General features: G+C 27.0%; 1 protein-coding gene and 1 long non-coding RNA gene across 2 annotated transcripts; both read right to left on the bottom strand.

Moving 5' to 3' along the window:
• Positions 1 to 1,364: 1,364 nt before the first annotated feature.
• Positions 1,365 to 3,516, bottom strand: LOC116417371. Its single transcript, XR_004227645.2, has 3 exons — positions 3,198 to 3,516; positions 1,639 to 1,699; positions 1,365 to 1,553 (listed from the first exon to the last, which is right to left on the bottom strand). It is a non-coding gene; the product is annotated as an uncharacterized LOC116417371 (long non-coding RNA).
• Positions 3,517 to 4,631: 1,115 nt separating this feature from the next.
• Positions 4,632 to 6,791, bottom strand: LOC116417367. The gene is made up of 5 exons (XM_031930120.2): positions 6,404 to 6,791; positions 6,166 to 6,331; positions 5,890 to 6,089; positions 5,605 to 5,787; positions 4,632 to 5,502 (listed from the first exon to the last, which is right to left on the bottom strand). Exons 1-3 carry the CDS (start codon positions 6,469 to 6,471, stop codon positions 5,919 to 5,921), a joined length of 405 nt encoding a protein of 134 aa, XP_031785980.1. The 5' UTR covers positions 6,472 to 6,791; the 3' UTR covers positions 4,632 to 5,502; positions 5,605 to 5,787; positions 5,890 to 5,918.
• Positions 6,792 to 23,204: the final 16,413 nt, after the last annotated feature.

The raw sequence follows: 23,204 nt of genomic DNA, 5'->3' as shown, positions 1-23,204 counted from the left end.
TATTATACGTAAGAAGATCTGGTTTCATTTTGCATAATAGTTATTGCGAAAAAGCTATGCGAATTCCACAATCTTTTTGATTCGTTTGTTGTTGAACTTTGGGAAAATAACTCTCTACCTCCAGAAAATAATAAGGATGTAGCAATTTTAATGATTTTTCTAAATCTTTGTGCATTACTTTATTATTTATAGAATCAAAAACATAATATAATCATTGTCATAATAAGAAGTTACCCAATGTCCAGTATCGTTTGGATTATTGCATACTGAGGATAAATATATAATTTGTATATTGCTTTGATTTCTCGAATTTCTGAAATAAGACCTAGGTATAAAGATAAAGTTGAAAAGGGCTTATATTGAACAATTTGTTAGTAATAATAGAAAAAAATCAATTTCAGAATCTTCCAGCAAATCACCTGATGTAACACGTTTTCGTGCACTTCTGAGAAATTTTGTGTAAATTTATTATCCATTTATAATATTCTAACAAAATAGTCTACATAAACACTTAGCGGACTAATTAATGCCTTGTCGCTTAGAGCAGACGTACAAGTTCATATAAAAATATATTTAATATAAATTTGGTTTAATTAATCTTTGGTTGTTTTGAAATAATGTAAAATTTATTTTAATTTAAATACATTAGCTATCTGATTATGGCTAATAAAAGCTGTTTTATAGTATACAGTTAATGGTTATGACTTCGGCTGTTGCAGGTAATACAGGCTTGTGGCTGTGGTTATCTATGGTTGATGTCTCCGATTGGTGGCTTCGGTAGATACGTAGACTTGGCTACCCTGATAACAGTTGCAGATTAAACAGATTAAAATGATTATAAACGATTAAAACGAATCACAATTTCTATTGATTGGATTAATAAACGATTGTAATCCTCAACAGTGCTCCGTTTTAATAGTTTATAATCGTTTTAATCGGTTCTAATCTACAATTGTTTGCACGATAGTGTGGCTGTACTATTTGTAACTATATTTTATGACTGACAGCTTTCGCTGAATATAGCAATATTCAACTGATTGACCATGGGGTATTTATATGGCTGTTGGCTTGGCTGATGGTTTGGCTATAATGGCTTAATTTAGCTGATGGTTTTGGCTAATGGCTTTTGCTGATGCATATGGCTAATGGCTTTGGCTAATGGCTTTGGCAATGGCTTTGGCTAATGCTTTGGCTAATGCTTTGGCTATGGCTTTGGCTAGATAAGGCAGGATTTTAGTAAAAATAAATGTTGGAAATATGGATAGATATTATTTTAAAGGAATAATTATAACTGTAAGGATATTGTTTTGTAAATAAAAATAGACGGAAGGCAGTCTATATATACAGTAAAAAAAAAGAGAGAGAAAATTGAAATTATTTATTTTATGTTACATTGTGACATTATTACAGTAATTTTATCAAAGTTCAGTAATACTATGATCAGTCATAATAACAAATTTCACTAAACTGCAATAATCAGTTATAATTATTAGGATGTTAAATATCACACTTCATTAATATATAGTCATTAGCTTTATTCAAAGACAGAAAACCTGAAAAGAAATATGGTATAACATTAGAATATGAAAAAAGTCAATAAAAGTAATTGCAAACATGTATATAAATATGTATATATACCTTACAATTTTGTATTTTGTAGGACATAGAGAGTACCGTTATTCTTCAATCCAAATTTTAGCTGTAAAATAAAAGAAAAAAATTATGTAGATAAATAAAAAAAATCGTCTCTGGTAGAAAGTAAGCGAACTAATAAAAACTAAACGATTCTGGTTCAAAACATGGCAAAGATATGTAAAGGTAAAAAGAGTAATTACAAAAAAAAATTAGAATCGTTTCTTAAGTAATAATATTTAAATAACTACTTAAAAGGTTAACTGTGGAAGCATGATGGGAAAGAGGTTAGAATAAGTTGAAAACTGATATAGTGGACACCATACTTATTGTACACATAAAAACTCTACACAATTGCATTTTCCTACACGGAAAAACTCTACGCAGATATTTTCTACACAAATATTTCCTACACTTATTTTTTATTATTTTACTACACTGCAAAACTCTACACAATATCATAACCTATTGTTATATCATTGTTACAACAATAGGTTATACGTTTGTGTAGAGTTTTGCAGTGTAGTAAAATAATAAAAAATAAGTGTAGGAAATATTCGTGTAGAAAATATATCTGCGTAGAGTTTTTTCATGTAGGAAAATGCAATTGTGTAGAGTTTTTATGTGTACAGTAAGTATGGTGTCATATAGTGTGAGTGTATTTAATTTGCTGTTTTTAATAACCTGTAAGAAACATAATTATCCTGAAAGATGTACGTCTCAACTCAGTGTTCGAGTCAGTCACATATGGTGCATATATACAGTGTATTAATGCAAAGATGTAAAATTTTTGTGTAGATGCTTGTTTATTACATAGAAACAAGATAGCGTAACAATTTTATCTTGTCTGTCTTTGGTAGCTGTTCAAAATTTGAACATCTTGAAAAAATCACCACACAAAAATTTAGCCCTCCAAGTATGATAGTTTTTAATTGAGTGCGAACAAAATTATCAATAGTTACATACGACTGCTTGTTTTCTGATTTTGTTTTCGCTCTCAAAACTATCATACTCAGAGGTTTAAAATTGTACAAGGTGATTTATTTAAAGATATTGAAACATATATCTAATTGTTTTGATTCACGTGTTTCAGTTACATTTTCATATAAACACCTATTTGTACATTTTGTCCACTATAAGCCATAGGATTTGATGTGGAACACCTAGCAGAGTTTGTTAAGTAAAAATTATTACGCTAACCTGTTTGTGCATAATGAAACAAGTATCTACACTAAAATGTACAGCAAAAATTATAATGCTCTGCATATATGCCACCATAATGATATATACTACCTGCGACTGACTCGAACACTGAGTTGAGAATATCTATTAAGATAATTACATCTGGACTTCATCCTTGGTAATATTCAACACACAAATTGTAACTGATGTTTTTAAAATTCACGTGCATACTAGAGTAGTTAAGGCAGTGAACGTTGTGTGTGATTATGTATATGTTTGTGTGTATAGATGTGCAGGTTAGGTTACCACTCTTAGACATGCCTTGTAATCTAAAAGTTTCCATTTAAATAATGTTAGAAAAACATATTTTTAATAATTTTTACCTGTTTTTGCTAAAATGAACGTTGACTTGCACCGAATAATTGGAAATCAACAGGTGGAATGTTGTAGAAAGTAAAAATGAAGTTGCATGTTATTTGCCAGGTGCTCTTTTCTCTCTCCCTTATTAAAGTTATTGGCTCCAAGCCATGTAAGCTAGTACTCTTGAAATCTTTTATTCTTCCTTAATAAGCTGTTAACTCCAAACCATGTATACTCTACAAGCTTTTTTGTTATCAACATAAACACGTTGATTGTTTGTTGTTCTCACGCTCAGATACGTCACGTATACTTCTTTATACGCGGTTACATATGCGAGTCCAAAAAAATGCAATGCGCATCCAAATCGCGCATGGATTGCTTTCTCATAAATTTCTGTCGTGAGCCGCGCGCGGGATTGCTTTCCCATAAGTTTCTGTCATCAACGGCGCACGGGATTGCTTTCTCATATATTTCTTCAACTATACGGCTATTTATGTAGCTCTAAAAAATTTATAACATTTTTTAACAAATGTTAGACGTTGTAAATAAAGGTAAGTCACGTATATTAATAAAATAGAATAATAATTTGTACGAAATAAGTATAACCCTAACCCTAAAATATAATTAACTTTGTAGGCAGTATGATACACGAATCAATCTGGAACAGATTTAAATAAAATTTTTATTTTGAAAATCAAGTAACCTGCATGAAGAATATTGTTTAAATATGGAAAACGATAAAATTCTGAAAATGTTCTGTACACATGTGTTTCTTGTGAAAAAACTTTTAAAGAAAGAGAGATTTAATAATACATGAAAGAATACACTCAAAAAATAAACCACATATATGCACTATATGTAAAAAAAGTTTTACTCAAATGGGAAATTTAAATGTGCATATCAAGATCCATGATACTGTGAAAGCTTTTAAATGCTTAATATGCGAAAAAAGTTTCAAAACAAATGGGCAATTAAAAGTACATCAAAGTATACATAAAGGTTTGAAAAATTACAGTTGTAATGAGTGTAATAAGAAGTTCTCCCAAAATCAACATCTACAAACTCATAGATTGACACATACTGATCTATGTAACTTTACATGTCATATCTGTAATAAAACTTTTGTTAGAAAAGATGTTTTGGAAAAACATGTAAACTCACAACATCCTAAAAATGTTTACACATGTAATTATTGTAAGAGAACATACGTTAACAAAAAATATTTGGAAAAGCACATTATGGCTCATATGTCTGGAAAAGTTAAAATTGTAAAAATTCTTAAACTCTAAGACCTCCAGTTTTATCTGTACCCTTATTATAAAATTATTAATTATACTATATATACACAATAAAAAAATATTTGTTCAAAAACATTGTACTACTTATTTTATTTAATTAATTAACTTATTTTTGTTTGAAATATATGTTGCCAAAAAGAACAGTTTTATATCATCGTAATCTCATAATAGTCTTTTATTTACTTTATATTATAAAAAATATACGTAGACTTGATACATTGTTTGTACAAACAAATAAACAAACTTCATGCAAATACAAAATTATATAGAAATATTATGTTAACTTTTTAATATAGTAAATTCTATATTAGGAACTACAAATATACTTTTGTTTACGGAGTCATCTTTATCTTTAAAAGATACAATTCTCTTCTTGTAACAAGTCTTAAAAGTCATTTAAATTATTTAAATACTTGAACATGTAATTGAAAATCTTAAGTCAATTAGTCTTTGAAGTCATTATACTTTAGCGTGTAACTGAAAATATCATAATTATATATTAATCTTTGAAACTAATTAAACATTATGAAATACTGTTATAATAAGAGTATTGACTTTTAAATATATAATTATTTTAGTTTCGATAAACACGAGTATCACATATTTTTAGTCTGAAGAATAACTATCAAAATATGTTTCTAATATCACAGTCATAAAACTATGAATCACATTTTGTACCAAACTTGTACGTAATTAGTCTTATGATTTGTTATTCTTCTTTAATCTAGTTCAAAATTGTAATAGTATAAAATAAAAGCAAAGTAATAAATAAAAGCTTTGAACCGTAAAACTCAGAACATATGAAATATGTAACAGTAATTTTTTTTTAAATAATCAATAAATAATAGCTTTTAACCGTAGAACTCAAAATATATGGAATATTTTAAATGTAATTCAACATTTTTTGTCACTTGTGCGTATGCGTTTAACTGGTCGGCTACCACGTTGAACTTCTGCTGCTGTTAAAGCTGGTTTTCAGCATCCAACTTTATGTTATTGATGCTATCGCAAAAAATTGTTACAAGGGAGTCTAAAAAAGAAAAGAAATTATCAAAAGAAGTCTACAAAAAATGGATTTTAATATCGCATATTAAATTTAAATGTCAAAAATTATATACATGTAAAGACAAACCTTGGCCTTTTAATATTCCTGTAACAGTGACATAATCTCCAATTTCAACCTCACATTCCGTAAACTGTTTCACTTGAACAGTGATTTTTTTAATCCCATCGGTGATTGCTCCTAATCCATAAGTCATATGGCCACTACGATTGTGCAATAACGAAAACTTCGTTCTTATGTAGCCAGAAATTTCTAAAACAATTGGGAATAGGTAAAAATAACAAATAAAACAATTGGGAAATAGGTAAAAATAACAAATTAGATAAAAAATATCAATTAAAAATTACTACTCACCTATTAGTCCTTCTAAAGTGTGTATGTTATCAAAGTGGCCTTTTGAAGTTGATTCGTCGTTTGATTTTGTAAGTTGTGATAGCCCAAAAAGAAACTTCTGTATTTTCCTTTATTATTACTTCAAATGGGACCAAATTACTTTCGTCCTTGATTTTCGATGGGGCAACAGCTCGACAGTGGCCACCATTAATACTTACTACCTATAAATAAAAAAGAAACAAAAATATACATATTGAAAACTATGGTATGATGTAAATAATAAGTAAGATAACTTACCCTGCTAGAACAAATTTCTTTAGATAATTTATTGATAAGATCTACGTCCCATACAAGAATAGGAATGCGTCTGTTTCCATTTGATACAACAAATTTAAATAATAAATCGTTCTTGCCAGGAGCTTTTGCAGGAGCAGTAATTGCATCGACATACCCCACAATGATTCTATAATGTAAACGTAAAAAACAATATAAAACGTGAAATAAAAACAAACAATATAACCTCACAAATACTTACGTGGTTACATCACGATCTTCCAAATACTCCATCTCCTCATCGGTTGTATAAGAAGAACTACAATTCATTTTTATAAAGTGAATGCACTGAATTGTTGGACTTTAAAAATGAATTTCTTTTAGCCAGACCAGATTAAAAAAACACAACGATTCTCTTGTATGACGATTATAAATAAAATCGGCAGTAAGTATATGGCGGGAAAGCATATAGTAACCTCAACCTGAATAGCGGAAATGAGCGGGATTTCGATATTTATGAGAAAGCAATCCCCTTACTCTTGGCCGTGCGCGGCTAACTTCACGGTCCTACCACATTTCGGGCTGAAGAATAAATAGGTGATTTCAGCATTTTTGGATTATCTACTCCCATATTATAAAAATAGGCAGCTTTTTCACTAATGTTTTTGTTGGAAATCATAGTTTAGCTCAGAAGACATGCTAATAAGCCAAAAAATCCAACCAATAATGATGATAAGTATTTTTTTTTGTATAATGAAAAATCCGAACACCAATATAGAAGTAAATATGTCACGGGCGCCGCGGCTCCGTCTGCTTCTCAAACTCGCCTTCGTGGCGCTACCGCGCCACTTGATTCCGTAATGTTTTACGGCAAAGAATTGGTTTTTAGCTGTAAAAAATCGATTTTGGGCTGTAAACTCGAGTTATAAGCATTTTCATGATTTGATGCCAATAGAAAAAAGTTGTATTTTACAAATTTCTATAAACTTTATATTTAATATTTTCATACAAAACGCAAATCCGTAATGTTTTACTGCAAATAATTAGTTTTTAGCTGTAAAAAATCGATTTTGGGCTGTAAACTCGAGTTATAAGCATTTTCATGATTTGATGTCAATAGAAAAAAGTAGTATTTTACAAATTTCTATAACTTTTATATTTAATATTTTCATATAAAACGTAATTTCGTAATGTTCTAAGGCAAATAATTGGTTTTTAGCTGTAAAAAATCGATTTTGGGCTGTAAACTCGAGTTATGAGCATTTTCATGATTTGATGTCAATAGAAAAAAGTAGTATTTTACAAATTTCTACAACTCTTACATTTAATATTTTCATGTAAAACGTAATTCCGTAATGTTTTACGGCAAAGAATTGGTTTTTAGCTGTAAAAAATCGATTTTGGGCTGTAAACTCGAGTTATAAGCATTTTCATGATTTGATGCCAATAGATAAAAGTTGTATTTTACAAATTTCTATAAACTTTATATTTAATATTTTCATACAAAACGCAAATCCGTAATGTTTTACTGCAAATAATTAGTTTTTAGCTGTAAAAAATCGATTTTGGGCTGTAAACTCGAGTTATAAGCATTTTCATGATTTGATGTCAATAGAAAAAAGTAGTATTTTACAAATTTCTACAACTCTTACATTTAATATTTTCATATAAAACGTAATTTCGTAATGTTCTAAGGCAAAGAATTGGTTTTTAGCTGTAAAAAATCGATTTTGGGCTGTAAACTCGAGTTATAAGCATTTTCATGATTTGATGCCAATAGAAAAAAGTTGTATTTTACAAATTTCTATAAACTTTATATTTAATATTTTCATACAAAACGCAAATCCGTAATGTTTTACTGCAAATAATTAGTTTTTAGCTGTAAAAAATCGATTTTGGGCTGTAAACTCGAGTTATAAGCATTTTCATGATTTGATGTCAATAGAAAAAAGTAGTATTTTACAAATTTCTATAACTTTTATATTTAATATTTTCATATAAAACGTAATTTCGTAATGTTCTAAGGCAAATAATTGGTTTTTAGCTGTAAAAAATCGATTTTGGGCTGTAAACTCGAGTTATAAGCATTTTCATGATTTGATGCCAATAGAAAAAAGTTGTATTTTACAAATTTCTATAAACTTTATATTTAATATTTTCATACAAAACGCAAATCCGTAATGTTTTACTGCAAATAATTAGTTTTTAGCTGTAAAAAATCGATTTTGGGCTGTAAACTCCAGTTATAAGCATTTTCATGATTTGATGTCAATAGAAAAAAGTCGAAAAAAATATAGAAAAAAATAGAAAAAATCCGTAATGTTTTACGGCAAAGAATTGGTTTTTAGCTGTAAAAAATCGATTTTGGGCTGTAAACTCGAGTTATAAGCATTTTCATGATTTGATGCCAATAGAAAAAAGTTGTATTTTACAAATTTCTATAAACTTTATATTTAATATTTTCATACAAAACGCAAATCCGTAATGTTTTACTGCAAATAATTATTTTTTAGCTGTAAAAAATCGATTTTGGGCTGTAAACTCGAGTTATAAGCATTTTCATGATTTGATGTCAATAGAAAAAAGTAGTATTTTACAAATTTCTATAACTTTTATATTTAATATTTTCATATAAAACGTAATTTCGTAATGTTCTAAGGCAAATAATTGGTTTTTAGCTGTAAAAAATCGATTTTGGGCTGTAAACTCGAGTTATGAGCATTTTCATGATTTGATGTCAATAGAAAAAAGTAGTATTTTACAAATTTCTACAACTCTTACATTTAATATTTTCATGTAAAACGTAATTCCGTAATGTTTTACGGCAAAGAATTGGTTTTTAGCTGTAAAAAATCGATTTTGGGCTGTAAACTCGAGTTATAAGCATTTTCATGATTTGATGCCAATAGAAAAAAGTAGTATTTTACAAATTTCTACAACTCTTACATTTAATATTTTCATGTAAAACGTAATTCCGTAATGTTTTACGGCAAAGAATTGGTTTTTAGCTGTAAAAAATCGATTTTGGGCTGTAAACTCGAGTTATAAGCATTTTCATGATTTGATGTCAATAGAAAAAAGTAGTATTTTACAAATTTCTATAACTTTTATATTTAATATTTTCATATAAAACGTAATTTCGTAATGTTCTAAGGCAAATAATTGGTTTTTAGCTGTAAAAAATCGATTTTGGGCTGTAAACTCGAGTTATAAGCATTTTCATGATTTGATGCCAATAGAAAAAAGTTGTATTTTACAAATTTATATAAACTTTATATTTAATATTTTCATACAAAACGCAAATCCGTAATGTTTTACTGCAAATAATTAGTTTTTAGCTGTAAAAAATCGATTTTGGGCTGTAAACTCGAGTTATAAGCATTTTCATGATTTGATGTCAATAGAAAAAAGTAGTATTTTACAAATTTCTATAACTTTTATATTTAATGTTTTCATATAAAACGTAATTTCGTAATGTTCTAAGGCAAATAATTGGTTTTTAGCTGTAAAAAATCGATTTTGGGCTGTAAACTCGTGTTATAAGCATTTTCATGATTTGATGCCAATAGAAAAAAGTTGTATTTTACAAATTTCTATAAACTTTATATTTAATATTTTGATACAAAACGCAAATCCGTAATGTTTTACTGCAAATAATTAGTTTTTAGCTGTAAAAAATCGATTTCGGACTGTAAACTCGAGTTATAAGCATTTTCATGATTTGATGTCAATAGAAAAAAGTTGTATTTTACAAATGTCCACAAATCTTACATTTAATATTTTCATGTAAAACGAAATTCCGTAATGTTTTATGGCAAATAATTGGTTTTTAGCTGTAAAAAATCGATTTCGGACTGTAAACTCGAGTTATAAGCATTTTCATGATTTGATGCCAATAGAGAAAAGTTGTATTTTACAAATGTCCACAACTTTTATCTTTAATGTTTTCATATAAAACGCAAATCCGTAATGTTTTACGGCAAATAATTAGTTTTTAGCTGTAAAAAATCGATTTTGGACTGTAAACTCGAGTTACAAGCATTTTCATGATTTGATGTCAATAGAAAAAAGTTGTATTTTACAAATTTCTATAACTTTTATATTTAATATTTTCATATAAAACGTAATTTCGTAATGTTCTAAGGCAAATAATTGGTTTTTAGCTGTAAAAAATCGATTTTGGGCTGTAAACTCGTGTTATAAGCATTTTCATGATTTGATGCCAATAGAAAAAAGTTGTATTTTACAAATTTCTATAAACTTTATATTTAATATTTTCATACAAAACGCAAATCCGTAATGTTTTACTGCAAATAATTAGTTTTTAGCTGTAAAAAATCGATTTTGGGCTGTAAACTCGAGTTATAAGCATTTTCATGATTTGATGTCAATAGAAAAAAGTTGTATTTTACAAATGTCCACAAATCTTACATTTAATATTTTCATGTAAAACGTAATTCCGTAATGTTTTATGGCAAATAATTGGTTTTTAGCTGTAAAAAATCGATTTTGTACTGTAAACTCGAGTTATAAGCATTTTCATGATTTCATCACAATAGAAAAAAGTAGAAAAAAATATAGAAAAAAATAGAAAAAATCCGTAATGTTTTATGGCAAATCATTGGTTTTTAGCTGTAAAAAAATCGATTTTGTACTGTAAACTCGAGTTATAAGCATTTTCATGATTTGATGTCAATAGAAAAAAGTAGTATTTTACAAATGTCCACAACTCTTACATTTAATATTTTCATGTAAAACGTAATTCCGTAATGTTTTATGGCAAATAATTGGTTTTTAGCTGTAAAAAATCGATTTCGGACTGTAAACTCGAGTTATAAGCATTTTCATGATTTGATGCCAATAGAGAAAAGTTGTATTTTACAAATTTCTATAAACTTTATATTTAATATTTTCATATAAAACGCAAATCCGTAATGTTTTACTGCAAATAATTAGTTTTTAGCTGTAAAAAATCGATTTTGGGCTGTAAACTCGAGTTACAAGCATTTTCATGATTTGATGTCAATAGAAAAAAGTTGTATTTTAAACATGTCCACAACTCTTACATTTAACATTTTCATATAAAACGTAAATCTGTAATGTTTTATGGCAAATAATTGGTTTTTAGCTGTAAAAAATCGATTTCGGACTGTAAACTCGAGTTATAAGCATTTTCATGATTTGATGCCAATAGAGAAAAGTTGTATTTTACAAATTTCTATAAACTTTATATTTAATATTTTCATATAAAACGTAATTTCGTAATGTTCTAAGGCAAATAATTGGTTTTTAGCTGTAAAAAATCGATTTTGGGCTGTAAACTCGAGTTATGAGCATTTTCATGATTTGATGTCAATAGAAAAAAGTAGTATTTTACAAATTTCTACAACTCTTACATTTAATATTTTCATGTAAAACGTAATTCCGTAATGTTTTACGGCAAAGAATTGGTTTTTAGCTGTAAAAAATCGATTTTGGGCTGTAAACTCGAGTTATAAACATTTTCATGATTTGATGCCAATAGAAAAAAGTAGTATTTTACAAATTTCTACAACTCTTACATTTAATATTTTCATGTAAAACGTAATTCCGTAATGTTTTACGGCAAAGAATTGGTTTTTAGCTGTAAAAAATCGATTTTGGGCTGTAAACTCGAGTTATAAGCATTTTCATGATTTGATGTCAATAGAAAAAAGTAGTATTTTACAAATTTCTATAACTTTTATATTTAATATTTTCATATAAAACGTAATTTCGTAATGTTCTAAGGCAAATAATTGGTTTTTAGCTGTAAAAAATCGATTTTGGGCTGTAAACTCGAGTTATAAGCATTTTCATGATTTGATGCCAATAGAAAAAAGTTGTATTTTACAAATTTATATAAACTTTATATTTAATATTTTCATACAAAACGCAAATCCGTAATGTTTTACTGCAAATAATTAGTTTTTAGCTGTAAAAAATCGATTTTGGGCTGTAAACTCGAGTTATAAGCATTTTCATGATTTGATGTCAATAGAAAAAAGTAGTATTTTACAAATTTCTATAACTTTTATATTTAATGTTTTCATATAAAACGTAATTTCGTAATGTTCTAAGGCAAATAATTGGTTTTTAGCTGTAAAAAATCGATTTTGGGCTGTAAACTCGTGTTATAAGCATTTTCATGATTTGATGCCAATAGAAAAAAGTTGTATTTTACAAATTTCTATAAACTTTATATTTAATATTTTGATACAAAACGCAAATCCGTAATGTTTTACTGCAAATAATTAGTTTTTAGCTGTAAAAAATCGACTTCGGACTGTAAACTCGAGTTATAAGCATTTTCATGATTTGATGTCAATAGAAAAAAGTTGTATTTTACAAATGTCCACAAATCTTACATTTAATATTTTCATGTAAAACGAAATTCCGTAATGTTTTATGGCAAATAATTGGTTTTTAGCTGTAAAAAATCGATTTCGGACTGTAAACTCGAGTTATAAGCATTTTCATGATTTGATGCCAATAGAGAAAAGTTGTATTTTACAAATGTCCACAACTTTTATCTTTAATGTTTTCATATAAAACGCAAATCCGTATTGTTTTACGGCAAATAATTAGTTTTTAGCTGTAAAAAATCGATTTTGGACTGTAAACTCGAGTTACAAGCATTTTCATGATTTGATGTCAATAGAAAAAAGTTGTATTTTACAAATTTCTATAACTTTTATATTTAATATTTTCATATAAAACGTAATTTCGTAATGTTCTAAGGCAAATAATTGGTTTTTAGCTGTAAAAAATCGATTTTGGGCTGTAAACTCGAGTTATAAGCATTTTCATGATTTGATGTCAATAGAAAAAAGTTGTATTTTACAAATGTCCACAAATCTTACATTTAATATTTTCATGTAAAACGTAATTCCGTAATGTTTTATGGCAAATAATTGGTTTTTAGCTGTAAAAAATCGATTTTGTACTGTAAATTCGAGTTATAAGCATTTTCATGATTTCATCACAATAGAAAAAAGTAGAAAAAAATATAGAAAAAAATAGAAAAAATCCGTAATGTTTTATGGCAAATCATTGGTTTTTAGCTGTAAAAAAATCGATTTTGTACTGTAAACTCGAGTTATAAGCATTTTCATGATTTGATGTCAATAGAAAAAAGTAGTATTTTACAAATGTCCACAACTCTTACATTTAATATTTTCATGTAAAACGTAATTCCGTAATGTTTTATGGCAAATAATTGGTTTTTAGCTGTAAAAAATCGATTTTGGGCTGTAAACTCGAGTTATAAGCATTTTCATGATTTGATGCCAATAGAAAAAAGTTGTATTTTACAAATTTCTATAAACTTTATATTTAATATTTTCATACAAAACGCAAATCCGTAATGTTTTACTGCAAATAATTAGTTTTTAGCTGTAAAAAATCGATTTTGGGCTGTAAACTCGAGTTATAAGCATTTTCATGATTTGATGTCAATAGAAAAAAGTTGTATTTTACAAATGTCCACAAATCTTACATTTAATATTTTCATGTAAAACGTAATTCCGTAATGTTTTATGGCAAATAATTGGTTTTTAGCTGTAAAAAATCGATTTTGTACTGTAAATTCGAGTTATAAGCATTTTCATGATTTCATCACAATAGAAAAAAGTAGAAAAAAATATAGAAAAAAATAGAAAAAATCCGTAATGTTTTATGGCAAATCATTGGTTTTTAGCTGTAAAAAAATCGATTTTGTACTGTAAACTCGAGTTATAAGCATTTTCATGATTTGATGTCAATAGAAAAAAGTAGTATTTTACAAATGTCCACAACTCTTACATTTAATATTTTCATGTAAAACGTAATTCCGTAATGTTTTATGGCAAATAATTGGTTTTTAGCTGTAAAAAATCGATTTCGGACTGTAAACTCGAGTTATAAGCATTTTCATGATTTGATGCCAATAGAGAAAAGTTGTATTTTACAAATTTCTATAAACTTTATATTTAATATTTTCATATAAAACGCAAATCCGTAATGTTTTACTGCAAATAATTAGTTTTTAGCTGTAAAAAATCGATTTTGGGCTGTAAACTCGAGTTACAAGCATTTTCATGATTTGATGTCAATAGAAAAAAGTTGTATTTTAAACATGTCCACAACTCTTACATTTAATATTTTCATGTAAAACGTAATTCCGTAATGTTTTATGGCAAATAATTGGTTTTTAGCTGTAAAAAATCGATTTCGTACTGTAAACTCGAGTTACAAGCATTTTCATGATTTGATGTCAATAGAAAAAAGTTGTATTTTACAAATTTCTATAACTTTTATATTTAATATTTTCATATAAAACGTAATTTCGTAATGTTCTAAGGCAAATAATTGGTTTTTAGCTGTAAAAAATCGATTTTGGGCTGTAAACTCGAGTTATAAGCATTTTCATGATTTGATGCCAATAGAAAAAAGTTGTATTTTACAAATTTCTATAAACTTTATATTTAATATTTTCATACAAAACGTAATTCCGTAATGTTTTATGGCAAATAATTGGTTTTTAGCTGTAAAAAATCGATTTCGGACTGTAAACTCGAGTTATAAGCATTTTCATGATTTGATGCCAATAGAGAAAAGTTGTATTTTACAAATTTCTATAAACTTTATATTTAATATTTTCATGTAAAACGAAATTCCGTAATGTTTTATGGCAAATAATTGGTTTTTAGCTGTAAAAAATCGATTTCGGACTGTAAACTCGAGTTATAAGCATTTTCATGATTTGATGCCAATAGAGAAAAGTTGTATTTTACAAATGTCCACAACTTTTATCTTTAATGTTTTCATATAAAACGCAAATCCGTAATGTTTTACGGCAAATAATTAGTTTTTAGCTGTAAAAAATCGATTTTGGACTGTAAACTCGAGTTACAAGCATTTTCATGATTTGATGTCAATAGAAAAAAGTTGTATTTTACAAATTTCTATAACTTTTATATTTAATATTTTCATATAAAACGTAATTTCGTAATGTTCTAAGGCAAATAATTGGTTTTTAGCTGTAAAAAATCGATTTTGGGCTGTAAACTCGAGTTATAAGCATTTTCATGATTTGATGCCAATAGAAAAAAGTTGTATTTTACAAATTTCTATAAACTTTATATTTAATATTTTCATACAAAACGCAAATCCGTAATGTTTTACTGCAAATAATTAGTTTTTAGCTGTAAAAAATCGATTTTGGGCTGTAAACTCGAGTTATAAGCATTTTCATGATTTGATGTCAATAGAAAAAAGTTGTATTTTACAAATGTCCACAAATCTTACATTTAATATTTTCATGTAAAACGTAATTCCGTAATGTTTTATGGCAAATAATTGGTTTTTAGCTGTAAAAAATCGATTTTGTACTGTAAATTCGAGTTATAAGCATTTTCATGATTTCATCACAATAGAAAAAGTAGAAAAAAATATAGAAAAAAATAGAAAAAATCCGTAATGTTTTATGGCAAATCATTGGTTTTTAGCTGTAAAAAAATCGATTTTGTACTGTAAACTCGAGTTATAAGCATTTTCATGATTTGATGTCAATAGAAAAAAGTAGTATTTTACAAATGTCCACAACTCTTACATTTAATATTTTCATGTAAAACGTAATTCCGTAATGTTTTATGGCAAATAATTGGTTTTTAGCTGTAAAAAATCGATTTCGGACTGTAAACTCGAGTTATAAGCATTTTCATGATTTGATGCCAATAGAGAAAAGTTGTATTTTACAAATTTCTATAAACTTTATATTTAATATTTTCATATAAAACGCAAATCCGTAATGTTTTACTGCAAATAATTAGTTTTTAGCTGTAACAAATCGATTTTGGGCTGTAAACTCGAGTTACAAGCATTTTCATGATTTGATGTCAATAGAAAAAAGTTGTATTTTACAAATTTCTATAACTTTTATATTTAATATTTTCATATAAAACGTAATTTCGTAATGTTCTAAGGCAAATAATTGGTTTTTAGCTGTAAAAAATCGATTTTGGGCTGTAAACTCGAGTTATAAGCATTTTCATGATTTGATGCCAATAGAAAAAAGTTGTATTTTACAAATTTCTATAAACTTTATATTTAATATTTTCATACAAAACGTAATTCCGTAATGTTTTATGGCAAATAATTGGTTTTTAGCTGTAAAAAATCGATTTCGGACTGTAAACTCGAGTTATAAGCATTTTCATGATTTGATGCCAATAGAGAAAAGTTGTATTTTACAAATTTCTATAAACTTTATATTTAATATTTTCATGTAAAACGAAATTCCGTAATGTTTTATGGCAAATAATTGGTTTTTAGCTGTAAAAAATCGATTTCGGACTGTAAACTCGAGTTATAAGCATTTTCATGATTTGATGCCAATAGAGAAAAGTTGTATTTTACAAATGTCCACAACTTTTATCTTTAATGTTTTCATATAAAACGCAAATCCGTAATGTTTTACGGCAAATAATTAGTTTTTAGCTGTAAAAAATCGATTTTGGACTGTAAACTCGAGTTACAAGCATTTTCATGATTTGATGTCAATAGAAAAAAGTTGTATTTTACAAATTTCTATAACTTTTATATTTAATATTTTCATATAAAACGTAATTTCGTAATGTTCTAAGGCAAATAATTGGTTTTTAGCTGTAAAAAATCGATTTTGGGCTGTAAACTCGAGTTATAAGCATTTTCATGATTTGATGCCAATAGAAAAAAGTTGTATTTTACAAATTTCTATAAACTTTATATTTAATATTTTCATACAAAACGCAAATCCGTAATGTTTTACTGCAAATAATTAGTTTTTAGCTGTAAAAAATCGATTTTGGGCTGTAAACTCGAGTTATAAGCATTTTCATGATTTGATGTCAATAGAAAAAGTTGTATTTTACAAATGTCCACAAATCTTACATTTAATATTTTCATGTAAAACGTAATTCCGTAATGTTTTATGGCAAATAATTGGTTTTTAGCTGTAAAAAATCGATTTTGTACTGTAAATTCGAGTTATAAGCATTTTCATGATTTCATCACAATAGAAAAAAGTAGAAAAAAATATAGAAAAAAATAGAAAAAATCCGTAATGTTTTATGGCAAATCATTGGTTTTTAGCTGTAAAAAAATCGATTTTGTACTGTAAACTCGAGTTATAAGCATTTTCATGATTTGATGTCAATAGAAAAAAGTAGTATTTTACAAATGTCCACAACTCTTACATTTAATATTTTCATGTAAAACGTAATTCCGTAATGTTTTATGGCAAATAATTGGTTTTTAGCTGTAAAAAATCGATTTCGGACTGTAAACTCGAGTTATAAGCATTTTCATGATTTGATGCCAATAGAGAAAAGTTGTATTTTACAAATTTCTATAAACTTTATATTTAATATTTTCATATAAAACGCAAATCCGTAATGTTTTACTGCAAATAATTAGTTTTTAGCTGTAACAAATCGATTTTGGGCTGTAAACTCGAGTTACAAGCATTTTCATGATTTGATGTCAATAGAAAAAAGTTGTATTTTAAACATGTCCACAACTCTTACATTTAATATTTTCATGTAAAACGTAATTCCGTAATGTTTTATGGCAAATAATTGGTTTTTAGCTGTAAAAAATCGATTTCGTACTGTAAACTCGAGTTATAAGCATTTTCATGATTTGATGCCAATAGAGAAAAGTTGTATTTACAAATGTCCACAAATCTTACATTTAATATTTTCATGTAAAACGAAATTCCGTAATGTTTTATGGCAAATAATTGGTTTTTAGCTGTAAAAAATCGATTTCGGACTGTAAACTCGAGTTATAAGCATTTTCATGATTTGATGCCAATAGAGAAAAGTTGTATTTTACAAATGTCCACAAATCTTACATTTAATATTTTCATGTAAAACGTAATTCCGTAATGTTTTATGGCAAATAATTGGTTTTTAGCTGTAAAAAATCGATTTCGGACTGTAAACTCGAGTTATAAGCATTTTCATGATTTGATGCCAATAGAGAAAAGTTGTATTTTACAAATTTCTATAAACTTTATATTTAATATTTTCATATAAAACGCAAATCCGTAATGTTTTACTGCAAATAATTAGTTTTTAGCTGTAAAAAATCGATTTTGGGCTGTAAACTCGAGTTACAAGCATTTTCATGATTTGATGTCAATAGAAAAAAGTTGTATTTTAAACATGTCCACAACTCTTACATTTAATATTTTCATGTAAAACGTAATTCCGTAATGTTTTATGGCAAATAATTGGTTTTTAGCTGTAAAAAATCGATTTCGTACTGTAAACTCGAGTTATAAGCATTTTCATGATTTGATGCCAATAGAGAAAAGTTGTATTTTACAAATGTCCACAAATCTTACATTTAATATTTTCATGTAAAACGAAATTCCGTAATGTTTTATGGCAAATAATTGGTTTTTAGCTGTAAAAAATCGATTTCGGACTGTAAACTCGAGTTATAAGCATTTTCATGATTTGATGCCAATAGAGAAAAGTTGTATTTTACAAATGTCCACAAATCTTACATTTAATATTTTCATGTAAAACGTAATTCCGTAATGTTTTATGGCAAATAATTGGTTTTTAGCTGTAAAAAATCGATTTCGGACTGTAAACTCGAGTTATAAGCATTTTCATGATTTGATGCCAATAGAGAAAAGTTGTATTTTACAAATTTCTATAAACTTTATATTTAATATTTTCATATAAAACGCAAATCCGTAATGTTTTACTGCAAATAATTAGTTTTTAGCTGTAAAAAATCGATTTTGGGCTGTAAACTCGAGTTACAAGCATTTTCATGATTTGATGTCAATAGAAAAAAGTTGTATTTTACAAATGTCCACAAATCTTACATTTAATATTTTCATGTAAAACGTAATTCCGTAATGTTTTATGGCAAATAATTGGTTTTTAGCTGTAAAAAATCGATTTCGGACTGTAAACTCGAGTTATAAGCATTTTCATGATTTGATGCCAATAGAGAAAAGTTGTATTTTACAAATTTCTATAAACTTTATATTTAATATTTTCATATAAAACGCAAATCCGTAATGTTTTACTGCAAATAATTAGTTTTTAGCTGTAAAAAATCGATTTTGGGCTGTAAACTCGAGTTACAAGCATTTTCATGATTTGATGTCAATAGAAAAAAGTTGTATTTTAAACATGTCCACAACTCTTACATTTAATATTTTCATGTAAAACGTAATTCCGTAATGTTTTATGGCAAATAATTGGTTTTTAGCTGTAAAAAATCGATTTCGTACTGTAAACTCGAGTTATAAGCATTTTCATGATTTGATGCCAATAGAGAAAAGTTGTATTTTACAAATGTCCACAAATCTTACATTTAATATTTTCATGTAAAACGAAATTCCGTAATGTTTTATGGCAAATAATTGGTTTTTAGCTGTAAAAAATCGATTTCGGACTGTAAACTCGAGTTATAAGCATTTTCATGATTTGATGCCAATAGAGAAAAGTTGTATTTTACAAATGTCCACAAATCTTACATTTAATATTTTCATGTAAAACGTAATTCCGTAATGTTTTATGGCAAATAATTGGTTTTTAGCTGTAAAAAATCGATTTCGGACTGTAAACTCGAGTTATAAGCATTTTCATGATTTGATGCCAATAGAGAAAAGTTGTATTTTACAAATTTCTATAAACTTTATATTTAATATTTTCATATAAAACGCAAATCCGTAATGTTTTACTGCAAATAATTAGTTTTTAGCTGTAAAAAATCGATTTTGGGCTGTAAACTCGAGTTACAAGCATTTTCATGATTTGATGCCAATAGAGAAAAGTTGTATTTTACAAATGTCCACAAATCTTACATTTAATATTTTCATGTAAAACGAAATTCCGTAATGTTTTATGGCAAATAATTGGTTTTTAGCTGTAAAAAATCGATTTCGGACTGTAAACTCGAGTTATAAGCATTTTCATGATTTGATGCCAATAGAGAAAAGTTGTATTTTACAAATGTCCACAAATCTTACATTTAATATTTTCATGTAAAACGTAATTCCGTAATGTTTTATGGCAAATAATTGGTTTTTAGCTGTAAAAAATCGATTTCGGACTGTAAACTCGAGTTATAAGCATTTTCATGATTTGATGCCAATAGAGAAAAGTTGTATTTTACAAATTTCTATAAACTTTATATTTAATATTTTCATATAAAACGCAAATCCGTAATGTTTTACTGCAAATAATTAGTTTTTAGCTGTAAAAAATCGATTTTGGGCTGTAAACTCGAGTTACAAGCATTTTCATGATTTGATGTCAATAGAAAAAAGTTGTATTTTAAACATGTCCACAACTCTTACATTTAATATTTTCATGTAAAACGTAATTCCGTAATGTTTTATGGCAAATAATTGGTTTTTAGCTGTAAAAAATCGATTTCGTACTGTAAACTCGAGTTATAAGCATTTTCATGATTTGATGCCAATAGAGAAAAGTTGTATTTTACAAATGTCCACAAATCTTACATTTAATATTTTCATGTAAAACGAAATTCCGTAATGTTTTATGGCAAATAATTGGTTTTTAGCTGTAAAAAATCGATTTCGGACTGTAAACTCGAGTTATAAGCATTTTCATGATTTGATGCCAATAGAGAAAAGTTGTATTTTACAAATGTCCACAAATCTTACATTTAATATTTTCATGTAAAACGTAATTCCGTAATGTTTTATGGCAAATAATTGGTTTTTAGCTGTAAAAAATCGATTTCGGACTGTAAACTCGAGTTATAAGCATTTTCATGATTTGATGCCAATAGAGAAAAGTTGTATTTTACAAATTTCTATAAACTTTATATTTAATATTTTCATATAAAACGCAAATCCGTAATGTTTTACTGCAAATAATTAGTTTTTAGCTGTAAAAAATCGATTTTGGGCTGTAAACTCGAGTTACAAGCATTTTCATGATTTGATGTCAATAGAAAAAAGTTGTATTTTACAAATTTCTATAAACTTTATATTTAATATTTTCATATAAAACGCAAATCCGTAATGTTTTACTGCAAATAATTAGTTTTTAGCTGTAAAAAATCGATTTTGGGCTGTAAACTCGAGTTACAAGCATTTTCATGATTTGATGTCAATAGAAAAAAGTTGTATTTTAAACATGTCCACAACTCTTACATTTAATATTTTCATGTAAAACGTAATTCCGTAATGTTTTATGGCAAATAATTGGTTTTTAGCTGTAAAAAATCGATTTCGTACTGTAAACTCGAGTTATAAGCATTTTCATGATTTGATGCCAATAGAGAAAAGTTGTATTTTACAAATGTCCACAAATCTTACATTTAATATTTTCATGTAAAACGAAATTCCGTAATGTTTTATGGCAAATAATTGGTTTTTAGCTGTAAAAAATCGATTTCGGACTGTAAACTCGAGTTATAAGCATTTTCATGATTTGATGCCAATAGAGAAAAGTTGTATTTTACAAATGTCCACAAATCTTACATTTAATATTTTCATGTAAAACGTAATTCCGTAATGTTTTATGGCAAATAATTGGTTTTTAGCTGTAAAAAATCGATTTCGGACTGTAAACTCGAGTTATAAGCATTTTCATGATTTGATGCCAATAGAGAAAAGTTGTATTTTACAAATTTCTATAAACTTTAATTTAATATTTTCATATAAAACGCAAATCCGTAATGTTTTACTGCAAATAATTAGTTTTTAGCTGTAAAAAATCGATTTTGGGCTGTAAACTCGAGTTACAAGCATTTTCATGATTTGATGCCAATAGAGAAAAGTTGTATTTTACAAATGTCCACAATCTTACATTTAATATTTTCATGTAAAACGAAATTCCGTAATGTTTTATGGCAAATAATTGGTTTTTAGCTGTAAAAAATCGATTTCGGACTGTAAACTCGAGTTATAAGCATTTTCATGATTTGATGCCAATAGAGAAAAGTTGTATTTTACAAATGTCCACAAATCTTACATTTAATATTTTCATGTAAAACGTAATTCCGTAATGTTTTATGGCAAATAATTGGTTTTTAGCTGTAAAAAATCGATTTCGGACTGTAAACTCGAGTTATAAGCATTTTCATGATTTGATGCCAATAGAGAAAAGTTGTATTTTACAAATTTCTATAAACTTTATATTTAATATTTTCATATAAAACGCAAATCCGTAATGTTTTACTGCAAATAATTAGTTTTTAGCTGTAAAAAATCGATTTTGGGCTGTAAACTCGAGTTACAAGCATTTTCATGATTTGATGTCAATAGAAAAAAGTTGTATTTTAAACATGTCCACAACTCTTACATTTAATATTTTCATGTAAAACGTAATTCCGTAATGTTTTATGGCAAATAATTGGTTTTTAGCTGTAAAAAATCGATTTCGTACTGTAAACTCGAGTTATAAGCATTTTCATGATTTGATGCCAATAGAGAAAAGTTGTATTTTACAAATGTCCACAAATCTTACATTTAATATTTTCATGTAAAACGAAATTCCGTAATGTTTTATGGCAAATAATTGGTTTTTAGCTGTAAAAAATCGATTTCGGACTGTAAACTCGAGTTATAAGCATTTTCATGATTTGATGCCAATAGAGAAAAGTTGTATTTTACAAATTCCAAAACTTATATTTAATATTTTCATTAAAACGAATCCGTAATGTTTTATGCAAATAATTGTTTTTAGCTGTAAAAAATCGATTTGGCTGTAAACTCGAGTTAAAGCATTTTCATGATTTGATGCAATAGAAAAAGTTGTATTTTACAAATGTCCACAAATCTTACATTTAATATTTTCATGTAAAACGTAATTCCGTAATGTTTTATGGCAAATAATTGGTTTTTAGCTGTAAAAAATCGATTTCGGACTGTAAACTCGAGTTATAAGCATTTTCATGATTTGATGCCAATAGAGAAAAGTTGTATTTTACAAATTTCTATAAACTTTATATTTAATATTTTCATATAAAACGCAAATCCGTAATGTTTTACTGCAAATAATTAGTTTTTAGCTGTAAAA

This window comes from Nasonia vitripennis, assembly GCF_009193385.2.
Source record: "Nasonia vitripennis strain AsymCx chromosome 4 unlocalized genomic scaffold, Nvit_psr_1.1 chr4_random0009, whole genome shotgun sequence".
NCBI classification, from domain to species: domain Eukaryota; kingdom Metazoa; phylum Arthropoda; class Insecta; order Hymenoptera; family Pteromalidae; genus Nasonia; species Nasonia vitripennis.
Note: the sequence above shows the minus strand (reverse complement) of the source record. Positions and strands in the feature narration are given on the sequence as shown.